This window comes from Pantherophis guttatus, chromosome 6, assembly GCF_059756535.1.
Source record: "Pantherophis guttatus breed Tessera chromosome 6, ASM5975653v1, whole genome shotgun sequence".
NCBI lineage: Eukaryota > Metazoa > Chordata > Lepidosauria > Squamata > Colubridae > Pantherophis > Pantherophis guttatus.
The window spans coordinates 25,626,853-25,640,173 of record NC_142068.1 but is presented as its reverse complement, the minus strand read 5'-3'; the positions used below and the strand labels follow the sequence as shown (position 1 = coordinate 25,640,173).

Genomic DNA, 13,321 nt, shown 5'->3' with positions numbered 1-13,321 from the left:
TGGGAATCCAAAAATAGAGCAAGAAGACCATTTCTATCTCTCCAGGAAGGATATATTAATATCGTCACATGTTGGTAGCATAATTTTTTGCTTATCACTTAAAAGTAACAATAACCACAAAACAGGTCTCTATGCTTCCCAGATGCTTAACGTGCTTGTTTTATTAAAAGAAGCAGACACCCCATGGCACAGTCATGCCCTCCAATTCTATTCATATCCCCTTCAGTGACATTTTGCTGCCATTTATTATTTATTTATTTAAGGAAATATATTCCACTTTCCTCAGTGGCTTTTATGACTTAAAAAGTCATAAAAATGTCACAGGAAACAAGAAATTTAAAAAATGAAAAATGGATGAGTAAACTACTAAAGTGTTAATGGAGAGGGAGGCAGTGGCTCAGTGGCTAAGATGCTGAGCTTGTCGATTGAAAGGTCGGCAGTTCAGCGGTTCGAATCCCTAGTGCCGCATAAGGGGGGGAGCTCCCATTATTTGTCCCAGCTTCTGCAGTTCGAAAGCAGGTAAAAAATATAAGTAGAAAAATAGGGACCACCTTTGGTGGGAAGGTAATAGTGTTCTGTGCGCCTTTGGCATTTAGTCATGCCAGCCACGTGACCACGGAGACATCTTTGGACAGCGCTGGGTCTTTGGCTTTGAAACAGAGATGAGCACCACCCCCTAGAGTTGGGAACGACTAGCACATATGTGCGAGGGGAACCTTTACCTTTACCTAACGTGTTAATGGACTTGATGGAATAGATTTCCTACTAAGGAACCTACTTACTTTATTAACCCAACTGATAAAAGAATATCCCAATAGTTATATGGCTGCCAACATCAATGTCAGTTCCAGAAGAATCGCAGGCTAATAAGATCCTCATGGGCTATCCTCATGCATACCATCCAGAACAAGCACATCTGCTGAATAATTTCTTGGTGTGTCTTTCTCAAACCAAAATGTCAAAACAATATGTTTGGAAATAATGGTTTCTCACTGAAATAAAGTCATCTTGATTTATAGCAACATTGGTCTACTCCCTATTGATGTATGAAATACTCTGAAATTTTAAATAATTTAAAACCATTTCAACTGTGGCTATGTTGATGTAAACAAATCTTTCTATTTTTCATTTCTGTGCTTTGTTTCTCTCTTGAGATCTGTTGAAGAAACAAATGGCACTGAAATCCCCCTTTTTGCTCATTTCTCCTATGCATTTTGAATACCATGTGCTTAATGGACACAGTTTTTCACAAGTATATTTTTTTTGGAAGAAATATCCCAGGTACTTGATATGTTGCTTTCACCAGTATTTTTGTGCAGACTTTTCTTTGCTATTTCTTTGTATGATTCTTTTAGTGGGAGAAAGGCTTTGCAAAAAATTAAAGAACTGTACATTTCATAAAAACCAAATTTAAGTTTGTGGATGGATTCAAAAATGTGAAAATTCCTGCATTTCTTGCCACAGCAAATTTCACATGTTGACTGCATTTCTTCCCACAATGGACGGTCATCATGTGAAATTTGTCACATTTAGTGTGCGATGGCTCAGTAGTTAAAAATGCTGAGCTTGTCAGTTGGAGAGCTGACAGCCAGGGTTCAAGACCTGAGTGCTGCACAACAGGGTGAACAGCCATTACATGCCCCTGCCAGCCTAGCAATTCAAAAGCATGCAAATGTGAGTAGATAAAGAGGTACCATTTTGGTGGGAAGATAACAGTACTCTGTGTGCCTTTGATGTATAACCATGCTGGTCATATGACCATGGAAATGTCTTCAGACAATGCTGGCTCCCTTGGCCAAGAAACAGATGAGCACCATGTCCTAGAATTGGACACAACTGGACCGGGGAAACCTTTGCCTTAAATTTCATAGAAGCCAAATTTTAGTTTGTGGATGGGTTAAAAAATGTGAAAATTCCTGCATCCCTTTACACAGCAAATTTCACATATTGACTACACATTGTGGGAAGAAGCATTTTCTTCCAGTCAGTCAACATCACTTCTACAATCATGAGAAGAGAAAAACATATTTCTGTATGTAATTTCTCCATATGATTATATCTTTTAGAAATCTCAATCATGTCCCATTTATTATGATAGGATGATAGAGTTGGAAGGAACATTTAGGCCAGCAACCCAAGATTTTGCTCAGTGGAAGAATCCATAGTAAAGTATCCTAGACAATAAGTAGGTAGCCTCAATTTTGTTAAAATTTAATTGTTACTTTTGGATAATAATCATCCCTGTAGTGAAGTGGGGGAGAGGCTGAACCAACAGGCCTCTAAATAATTCGTTCCACTATTGAACTGTTCTTTTGTTCCTACTGTATTAATGAAATCTGTCTTTCTGTAACTTAAATTTATTACTGGATTCCATGTCCTGCATCTAGAACAAGAGGGGACCTTCTCTTGATCTTCTGCATCTTTTTAGATTTTGGAAGAAGGCTGCTGAATCCTCTGCAGTCATCTTTTCTCAAGGCTAAACATACCCAATTCCTTCAATTTCCCTTCTTCAGGCTTAGTTGCCTGTCTCCTAATCATCATCGTGGTCATTCTCTAACATTGTTCAAATTTCTTGGAATTCTGAATATTCTCGTGGTGTTCGACATTACTCCAGAAAGTGAAGCAAAATGAAATCCTCTAAAGCAATGCTGGCTGGGGAATTCTGGAAATTAATCCACAAGACTTAAATTTGTCAAGGTTGGATACCCCTGCTATAAAGGATGGCACGACTGCCCATACAGGAAGAATCCAGCTTTTGGTCCACCCACCAGCTTCAGAAGTTAACTGGGTTACTTGGACCTGGTACTGTGCTTCAGTCCATCCCCTAATTCCCGAGGTGAGAGAAAAAAAGGGGGGGAAGCACTGTGTACACAGCTTTGAACTCCTGAATGAAAGGTGAGTTATAACTTAATAATAAATTGTCATAGACAAACTTATCAATGGCCTTATCCATACTTAAAGCAAAATATGGCATTAAAAGACAGTTACCAAAATATGGATTGCTGAATGTAACTTTGGTTGAAGGCAGCTTAAGCATTATGAATAAAGGGGGGAGAATTTTCTTCATGACAGATGAAACTAAGACGCTAGGTTAGTCTATATCTGATTCTCCTATAAGTAAATATAGGAGTGAAGCCTATAAGGATTCTTGACCTTACCAAGTAATATTTTTGGGTGATACCTCCAAAGGATCGTATACATTAATGATTATTATAGTCTATATTATTAATGATCAATATCTGAACAAAAATATTGATATATAAACAACAGAAATCACAATCCACACACACACTTATTTACAGGATATTGAAAACACATGACATAGTACAAATGATTCAGTTTTGAATAAAATAAAGGAAAAAAAGAAGGCATGTTTTCTTTCCCTTTTAAAAAGATATGGGCTTTTTCCTTTCTTCAGCTGTGAGTCTGCATCTTGACAGCTGTGCAGCAAAGAAGAATCAACTTCTCTGTCTCTGGAGAATTCACCTGTTCCTTTATAGGCTGGCGAGTTATAAACATGAGAGAGCCTCATAAAAGCCTCTGTTTTTTTTTTCAAAACAGCTATTATTTTCTTCCAGCAGCTCGGAGTTAAAATGGCCAGCCAAAAATTGTGGCTATTGTGCATAGGATTATTTCTCTTCATACTAGAGCATGTGCTCACTGCAGATACTTCAGACCCTCCAAAGAAGCCGGAGGAAGAATGCCGACTCCTGGGGAAATTTGATTTACGTGGCTATGTAGATGCTGAGGAAGCCATGCACGTTATAGGAGGCATGTTCCCAATACACTTCAGGACCATCCTTGAAGAAGATCCAACAAGTACACCTCCAAATTCACCAAAATGTGAGGGGTAAGGTACTTCTTCTTTTACTATTGTTTGGGAAAAGTAATTATGTCAGACAAGGAGTGTTCTCAGTCAGAAATGACAGCAGTTTGTTGTCACAGCCCAAGACAAATACTTTAGAGCAGTGAGGGAGGCAGGGCTGCTGTGGAAGTTGAGGAGATCTTAGGCAAGAAAGTCATACATTTTTGGATGCTCCATCCCTTCACCAGCTTCTTAGTCACATGTTCTGACTTCTTGGTGGTCTTCTATTTTCTCAATCCATCCCATACATCTTGATACCCCCTTTTTTCTTGCAATTTCCCAAGTAGGAACACTGATATTTTGACTTTCTTTTTGCTAACAGTTAAATGGTGGTTGGAATGATGGTGGAGAAGGAAGGAGGAAGAGGGGAGCCTCATGCATGGAGGACACTGGATCTGCATCCAGTAGTCCATCCACCCTAGCACAGAGAAAGAGCCAGTTTTCAGATGTACCGTAGATACTTGTTTCCTTGGTCCTATTATCCAACTCTGTTAATGTTACTGTTACTCTTCAAAGAGATTTGGAACAATCTCTTTGTTCTCTCCTGAACCCAACTCCTGGTCTCGGTATCATGGCACCTGGCAAGGCCTACTTCAAACACTATCTTTGAATGCCCCCAAGATATTCTTCATCTCATTTCCAAGCAAGAGTGAGGCAACCTTAACTTGTATTTACTTGTTCTGAGCCTAATGTCATCAGCTGCGATTTTCTTTTATACCAATAATGTTCAGAAGTAACCTCAAGACTTGTAAAAGCATTATGCTTTGTCATCTTTGTTTCACCTTGGAGGGAAGTCAATGACTTTAGTATCTTGAAACAGAGTTAATTTATAAACAGGTTAGGGACCAACAGTTAGGACAGCAAAATTCATACTGATATAACTTTAGGATGACTGAAAGAGGGAAGGAATGCTTCAACTCTACCGTGGGGAAAAGGTAAAAGAAACATCGTTGGAAGAGACTTTTCTGACAGAGCCCACCAATACACCTGAATATACCAATACTTCATGAGAGCCAAGTTTATATAAGTGACTTATGAAAGACTAGATAATATTAAAATGGCATAGAAACAACTGTGGACCAACATTTGCCATAGAAAAAGAATGCAGGTTTGATTGAGATCACTGGAATGACTTGTGCTGATGTGGTTATGGGAACCACCAATGGAACAAAATGGACTCCCTTACCTATAGGATAGGAATGGGTAACTAGAGTCACCAGGTCTCCTTGGAATCCACAAACTACTTTGGTGGCTCCCAGGGATGTTTGCAATGCAGGAATCAGGAGGTCAAAAAAGTACAGCCATTCAATGCCATCTTGATCTTTTTTTAAGTTTCCCACTTCCCCACAGGTGCCCCAGACGCAGGGCCAGATTTAGATGAAAAGAGGCCCTAGGCTATTCCACTTATGAGGCCCTTTCACCTATAGTGAAAGTGTAATTCTAATTTTGCTAACAATTTGAATGTAGGCCCCTCTTGATCTTGAGGCCCTAGGCTGAAGCCTAGTTAGCCTATAGGAAAATCCGGCCCTGCCCAGACCGCTATCCCTCAACTGCTCTGCTGAATTTCAGTGGCATGTTTGCTGAAATCTGGCATGTGATTTCTCCATATCTTGAGGTTAAAATAGCTTAACACTGTTTATAAAAGGAAACTTCACCTTCTTCGTATTTTGGAATAAATAGAAAATCCTAAACAGAAACATACTGTATGTGACAGAGCCTGGTTCACTTTGCATCATTGTTTCTCCCAAAGTATTAAACATGACTTCTATGTACCAAATATTGTCAAACTTTCAGAATACTGTTTAAAATCAGATATAAAATCTCTCTCTCTCTCCCTCCCTCCCTCCCTCCCTCCCTCCCTCTCTCTCTCTCTCCTCCTCCTCCTCCTCCTCCTCCTCCTCCTCCTCCCTCCCTCCCTCCCTCCCTCCTCCTCCCCCTGTGAGTGAGTGTGTGTGTGTGTGAAGAAAGGTAATTGCAAGTCTGGTGTCATAAGATATTCTGTCCTTTGACATGACATGGTCACAATTGCTCAACAATGTCAGTTTCTCATGAAAATAAAGAATCAACTTGAATTTTCTGCCCAGTAAGATCCAGATATTTCTGGCAGACTTTGGTGCTGGAAAAGTAATCAAATTCCTACTGATACACATGTTAGAACCAAAAACTTGCTGTTAAATAGTAACTCTCAAATTAATCTAACAATGGTAACTAATCAACTTAATTTCCATTCCAGTGCATGGCTGAGGTGAATAAATAAGCCCAAAGTTATCAAGAGAATTCAAAGTGATATCTTCATAATAGAGCTGTATCTTTAACAGTGAGATCATGGGCATTTGCTTCTTCCAGTATCAAATTTAACCATTAACTTACCAACCTGTTTTAAAGTATGTAAGTGAAACCAATATAGACATTGATTTCAAAGTGTATATCTGTGTGCTTGCTACTGTATGTATATTTTTCAGTATTAATTCTTTCCCACAAACCTAGGGCGTATTTTCATCCATCCCTTAATCTCCTTCATCTGGGTGGGACCTTTGAAATATCTCATCTAGGGTCTTCTCCTAGGGTTAATAATTTAATAATTTAAATCTTAAATAATATTTAATTGCTTCTGGACACTATACAAAACTTAATTTGTTCCCTATAATCATCAGAATCTGATTGATTGGTATAATATTTGTATATTCAAAACATTTATCATGTAACTGTGTTACTTTGGTAAATTTAGGAAAAAGTGTTTGATAATATATATAAACTGCATATAATAGCTTAAGCCAACAGAGTTGCTTTGGATAGTGAGATGGGCAGCATATAAATTTAATAAATAAATAAATAAAGATCTGATATTTAAATTCAGCTGAACAAATTTCTTAATTTCAGTTAAGAAATTAATTTCATGCTTGTCTTAATACCGTGCTTCCCTGAAAATAAGACCAGGTCTTATATTAATTTTTGCTCCAAAAGACGTATTAGGGCTTATTTTCTGGTTAGGTCTTGTTTTGGGGGAAATATGGTACTAAATGCATCCATCTGGCTGACAGTCTTAACTGGGGCTTATATTATGAGCATCCTGAAAAATCATGCTAGGACTTATTTTCCGGTTGGGCCTTATTTTCAGGGAAACAGGGTAGCCAATACCAAGGGTTCTAATACCAAATTAAGCAGTAGAGAATTAAAGGGACATCTTTGATTGTTTTATGTAATATTATAATTGATAACACAATAATCCCATAGACAATTACATGAACACAAGGATTAAGCTAATAAATTGATGGTGGTTGCCTTTAAAGCCTTTCGTGGCTTGAGGCCAAGTTACTGATGGGACCATCTCCCCACAGTGGTGACTATCCACTGTTGAGTATCCACTGTTAAATCCAGCTGGAGAGCATGCACCAGATCTTGGCTATGAGAAAATGTCATGCTTAGGAGTCAAGAAAAGAGCCTTTCTGTCTTCCCACCTGTCTTCCAGAATGTCATCCCTCCTGGAATTAGACTTGCCTCAACCCTGCTGGCATTTTATAAGGCATTAAAAACCTGGGTTAGTCATCTATTCTGGGAACCTAATAGTGTGGGTAAGCCCATTTCATGATTTGAATATGGAGCATTATGAATGCCGTTGGCAAATATTCTATGCTATTTTTTTTAAAAAAAATGTTTTAGCATTTATTTTGTTGTTAATTGTTAGCCATCCAAATATGAGAGGGTGGCTATATAAACTTATTATATTACATTGTAGGATCCTTAAACAGCCTTAAAGTCTTTCTTTGTACCTTAAGACAGGGCTGTCAAAATCCCAGCCTGCGGGCCAGATACGTCTTGCACTGGCCACACCCACACCCATTTTAGCAAAGGGGAAAATAGTCCCAATACGTCATGTGACACTGCCATGACAACCTGAGTTTGACACCCATACCTTAAGAGAATAGGTAAAATTGATAACTGAACTAATGAGCAAGGGAGAGAGGGAGGTTTTCTTCACTAGAGCCCTGATGGCACAGTGATTGGATGTAGAATTGCAGACTAACTCTGCTGACTACCGGCAGTTCTATCCTGACTGGCTCAAGATTGACTCAACCTTCCATCTTTCTGAGGTTGGTAAAATGAGAATCCAGACTGTTGGGGGCAATATACTGACTCTGTAAACTGCTTAGAGGGTGCTGTAAAGCACTGTGAAGAGGTATATAAGTGCTATTGCTAGATGCGTTCTGTTTGTTTCAACCAAGACTAGGCAACCATGGGAGTGGGGTACTTTACTTAGAAAATTATAATTAAGAATGCAAATTACAGAATTGGATTTGATGGCTTAAGTGACTCATTCCAACGCTATGAGTAGATTCCTATGGTATATTTAATTCAAATAAAAATTTAGAAGCTGCATTCCAGTAGAGAAGAATATATGTAGCACAGGGTTAGTTGCAATCATAGTAAATTAGTTTTTATCAGGGGTGAAATCCAGCAGGTTCTAACAGGTTCTGGAGAACTGGTAGTGGAAATTTTGAGCAGTTTGGAGAACCGGCAGCAGAAATTTTGAGTAGTTTGGAGAACCGGCAAATACCACCTCTGGCTGGCCCCAGAGTGGGATGGGAATGGAGTTTTTGCAATATCCTTCCCCCAGGAGTGGAGAGTGAATGGGGATTTTGCAGTATCCTTCCCCTGGAGTGGGGTGGGAATGGAGATTTTGCAGTATCCTTCTCCTACCATGCCCACCAAGTCACACCATGCCCACCAAGCCACACCCACAGAACCGGTAGTAAAAAAATTTGGATTTCAACACTAGTTTTTATCTTCTGTGTTTGGTTTGTCCATTTCCATGAAAACTTGTATGGTTTTACAATACTTACCAGCGGGACTAACCCTCCTGCTTTATCTGGACTTGGTGCTCTCCGAGTTCGGTTGTTTTCTTGCAGATGTTTCATTAGCCAAACTAAGTTATATCATCACCAAGGACCCCTCATTTCAACCCTGATCTACAAATATTTGGGGGGTGGGGGACATGACTTGAGATCAAGTGTAGTTTCTCCTGCAGGTGGAGTTAGTGCTCCATCTGGTACACAGACTTGATAAATCAAGGCAAATAAGTGAAGCTCAATATAGACAATTCAACCATGAGGTTTGCCATAAGCCAAAAGCAGATCATGAGACACACTTGAATACCATGTTTGAAAGTAGAGAAGGCTAAGCAAACTCCACGTACTCTTTGCCTCTCTCAGATGCCTAAGTGTAAATAACTAATGCTCTTTTTAATGCTGTTTGGATATTTATACAATCTTTGCATGAGTGACTTCAAAGATTGAGAAAATTCTTCTAGTAACTATGCAATCATGGAGAACTGTGGGGATTACCAGTAGATCCATTGTTCATCCACACTCAGAAAATTGTACCTTGAATGTTGAGGTGAAGTAAAAATAGTAATTAAGCTACTGAAAATGATAAAGCACGTAGAACAGCTGGAATAACAGTTGAGGAATTCAAAATTGATGAAGTTCAACTAGACCCAGTGACTAATTCTTTGTTATGACTCATTTAATACTCAAAGAAGAGCCCTTCTGTATAAACACAAGCAATTATAATCCCTGTTTTGATAAAAGGTAAAGGTTACAGAGACATAAACTTTCTTGCTATCATTGGAAATGTCCTCATGAGAATCTCTGCTTCTGGAAACAGTGGGATCAGACAACTAGGAGTTATTTCCACTCAAACTTAGGATGTTGTGACTAGATTTTCACCAGCAGACAATCCATGGAAAAGAGAATTTGATAAGGAAAATAAATAGTCATTGTATTTATTGACTTTCGAAGAGTGTTCAACAGTTTATACTGGCCTGCTTTGTGGAATGCACTGCAAACTGTATGCATGCCCATAAAATTGTGAGCCTATTGCTAGAAACCCAGCTGTGCTATAATGAAGAAAGGTTTTGGTGGCAGACATGGAGTATAGTTGATAATGTAATTAGATGTGTAACTCCAACATATACAGTTGCCTTCAAGTTCTCTTCTTATTTAGTATCTAGTTAATTACTGTGAGGAGCAGGATATACAGCTTCATATGAACATGGCTGGTCTAGCTGGCGAATCTTGTTTTCATTTACAGTGAATAGCATTCTCAACTACTGTATTCAGCTGAAATATTTTCATCAATAATGAAATATTCTTAACTAAATATGGTAACAAATCAACTTTGGGATCTTCTACTTGCAAAAGCAATTAGGGCTAACGGTTTCATTCTGAGTGATTCAACTACGTGCTTTCTTTACTTACTAGAGGGTCACATTAGCCATATAAATTTAGAGAAAGTAGCACTAGCTCCAATTCCCTTGGCATTCTTCTAACTTATGCAGAATAGCAAAAACTTATATACACATTTTTTAAGAAAAAGATTTCTTAAAACCTTGTTTTGAATATCACTGTTTTCATGTAATATTTTTTTGAAAGCAATATCTCTGATTGCCTTGATTGATTGCTTTAGAGGAAATTCTAGTGTAGTTGTCATCTGCTGGCAAGTTTAAAGTCTTGTGTTACAATCTCGATTCTGAAGTGACTTAGATTTACTTTATATGCAAGTTATTTCAGTATGTGCCTCATGGATGAACGGTGTTGCCCATTTACCTTTGGAGGGTTTTTTCTCCTATTCATTCATAGACATGTGATAAAAATCAAGCAATGATTACAAATAATGTGAAAATGATATCCCATATATCAGCATGACAGTACACATACAGAACAAGGAGGTGATCTCTGTTTAAGAAACTTGGTTTGTGTTAAGGAAGTCTTACAAATTTAGGACTTATGTTTAAGTTACCAGGTTAACTGCAATAGTGCTGAGCATCTCATGGCAGTTGTGGGTTTCTAATACTGCTTATTTTAGTTTTAATAACCAATAAACTATTTTTCATAGATGGGTTGAACACCTTGTTTGGTTCAGAACTAGGAAAAATAAACCATTGCTCTCAGCATTCAAAAAATAGTTTCCATTTATACCACAAGCCTGCATATGTGGGAATGGAGATTTTGCAGTATCCTTTCCCTGCCATGCCCACCAAGCCACGCCCACAGAACCGGTAGTAAAAAAAATTGGATTTCACCACTGGTTTTAAGAGTTTTCCAAAATCTCAGAAGCGTAGGTACTGTCCAAATACCTGGGAGATACCTTCTCAAGGGTGAAGTCAAAGAACCATTTTCTTTGGCAAATAGCAATTCCTCAACTTATCTTTCCTTGCTTGATTAATATCTTGTTTAGCATTAGAGATCATCATAATTGTTAAATTGTTGAACTCTTTTGTAAAATGATGGTAAACTAAAGTTTGTATTTTGCACTCCTAATGTTCATTATTGAGAGGATCCTTCCACTTTAGTTCAGCATGGCCTATACATGCTCTATGCACAATTTCTTCTCCAGGCAAAGAGCAGGTGGTCAAGGAGTTTATTCCACAACAGAACTGGTAAAAAAAAACAACTTATTAAGATTTTTCTCAAAACCAGTCACACTCCCTGCCTGCAAGTTACTGTTCAAAATTATTTATGCAATTAAGTAATTACATGACTTCATATAATTACAGCATCTAGTTTTTATCTCCAGATGAGAACTTCACGTTTTTCAGAACCAATTCTTGACCTGTGTAGTTTTATGGTGTTGGCTAGCTTTTTATGGACTCTACTCTAGTTTCTTGGAAATTGGGGAAGGGGGTGAGATGGGGAATTTGCATCACTACTGTGAGGAACGAGCGGGGAGATGTTTTATCTCTTACCTCGCCCTATTTTCCAGGTCCTGGATTAAGAGTTATCTCATTTCCATCATTAGATATTCACCTGTTCCTAATACTTCCTGCTTAGAACTGAACAAAATATAAATCTCCATCCCTCCAATGCCACAGTCATAGAAATGTTCCACCTTTCAGAAGGTCCAAATTGCTGCTTATTCACCTTAGTGGTTCACAGTGGCTTTTACATATAAAAATGATGGTATTTTACATATCAGCTCAGGATTTTTAGCTTAAGTCAGCCATCTGCATTGAAAATATGAGCTGGGCTTATGTAACTTGTACCATGGTAATTTGTTCATTTTATTTGAAGTAGAGGTGAGGAAATTTTTGCAAGGCTGGAGGTGTTTGTGGGAATTTGTGGGGTGAAAATGCCCTAGGACGGGTGTCAGCAACCTGCGGCTCCGGAGCTGCATGCGGCTCTTTGGGCCCTCTGCTGTGGCTCCTTGTTGGGTGATCCCACCACTGGCTGGCCCCGCCCCTCGCCCTCCCCTCCCAGTCTCTCCTCGCCTGGCTTGAGAAGGTTAAGGTGACAGCGGGAGACGGAGAAGCAGTCGGGGCAGAGACACAAGAGATACAGAAAGAGGGGGGGAAGGGAGGGAGGGAGGGTGGGAGAGATGTCAAAAGGGTTTTGTGGTTACCTGTGTTTTTTAACAACCGGTTGTCTGCCCTAATGACTAGCTGGGTAGGCATGGCTAGGGGTCAAGTGAGTGATGTCGAGTTGGCCACGCCCACCCAGGTTTTGTGGCTCCCGGTGTTTTCTTTTCTGTGGGAAATGGGTCCAAATGGCTCTTTGAGTGTTTAAGCTGGCAGACCCCTGTCCTAAGAAAACATCAATGGAAGCATTACAACATAATACTAAAATGATTGCATTGGTGATTTTTAAAAAACTCACTCTACTTTTTTAACAGCATCCCCAAATTTGAATTTCATTTTCCATCACTGCCCAAAGTTTCTATGATTAAAGGTGGAAATGTGATTTCCTCTTTCCCCTCCCTGCTCAGAATTTTTTCAGTTTGTGCTATCCTGAGAAATGCAGGATAGCAGGCAATCCACAAATAATTGTGCTAATAATCTGGCTGGAAAGAATATCACATGTTGAAATATATTGGCAGACACATACATTCTCCAGGAAAAAAAAAATAATATCTCTGTGTGGGTGTGTGAGCCTTTCCACTGAGATAATACTGGCAATAGATTTATTATTTGTTTACTTATTTACTCTTTATTTACTTTGGAGTTCTTTGATTGAACTTGAACTGCGGTTGCAATATTTTACTTATGAAAAAGATTAAAAGACAGAACTATATTCATGTTATATTCTGATTGGTGAATAATTGCCAGAGACTTGTTTATAACTTTCTTTCTTTTTTTCTGTCTGTCAGTGAACAGCAACAAATATGTGTATTGCTCAGAACTGGACAGTTTGAATGGAACTTTGAAATGACACTTAAGACTTCCCTGTGCTTTAATTTCCAAGCAAGAGCTCAGCCAGTATAGGCTTTTACCTATACTACTCGAGAATTTTTGGTTGGGATACTTCCCCAAATTGATGGGCATCAGCAAAAGCACTAATTGCGAGGCCGGCCTGATTGCTAACTCTGTCTAACTCTGCAGTCATCACAACTTTTCTAAACCAGCAAACATTTAGACATTTGGAACGGCATGGAAGGAAGCAGATTGATTTATTCAAACAAAAT

At 38.7% G+C, this 13,321-nt stretch overlaps 1 protein-coding gene across 1 annotated transcript in view; it reads left to right on the top strand.

The window, feature by feature from the left end:
- The first annotated feature begins 3,589 nt into the window (after nt 1-3,589).
- Nucleotides 3,590-13,321, top strand: part of LOC117678254 (vomeronasal type-2 receptor 1-like) — a 31,149-nt gene continuing 21,417 nt past the window's right edge. Inside the window, exon 1 of the mRNA XM_034439154.3 lies at nt 3,590-3,850. Within this exon, the coding sequence (XP_034295045.1) occupies nt 3,594-3,850 (257 nt within the window). The 5' untranslated portion in view covers nt 3,590-3,593. The remainder of the gene's footprint in view (nt 3,851-13,321) is intronic.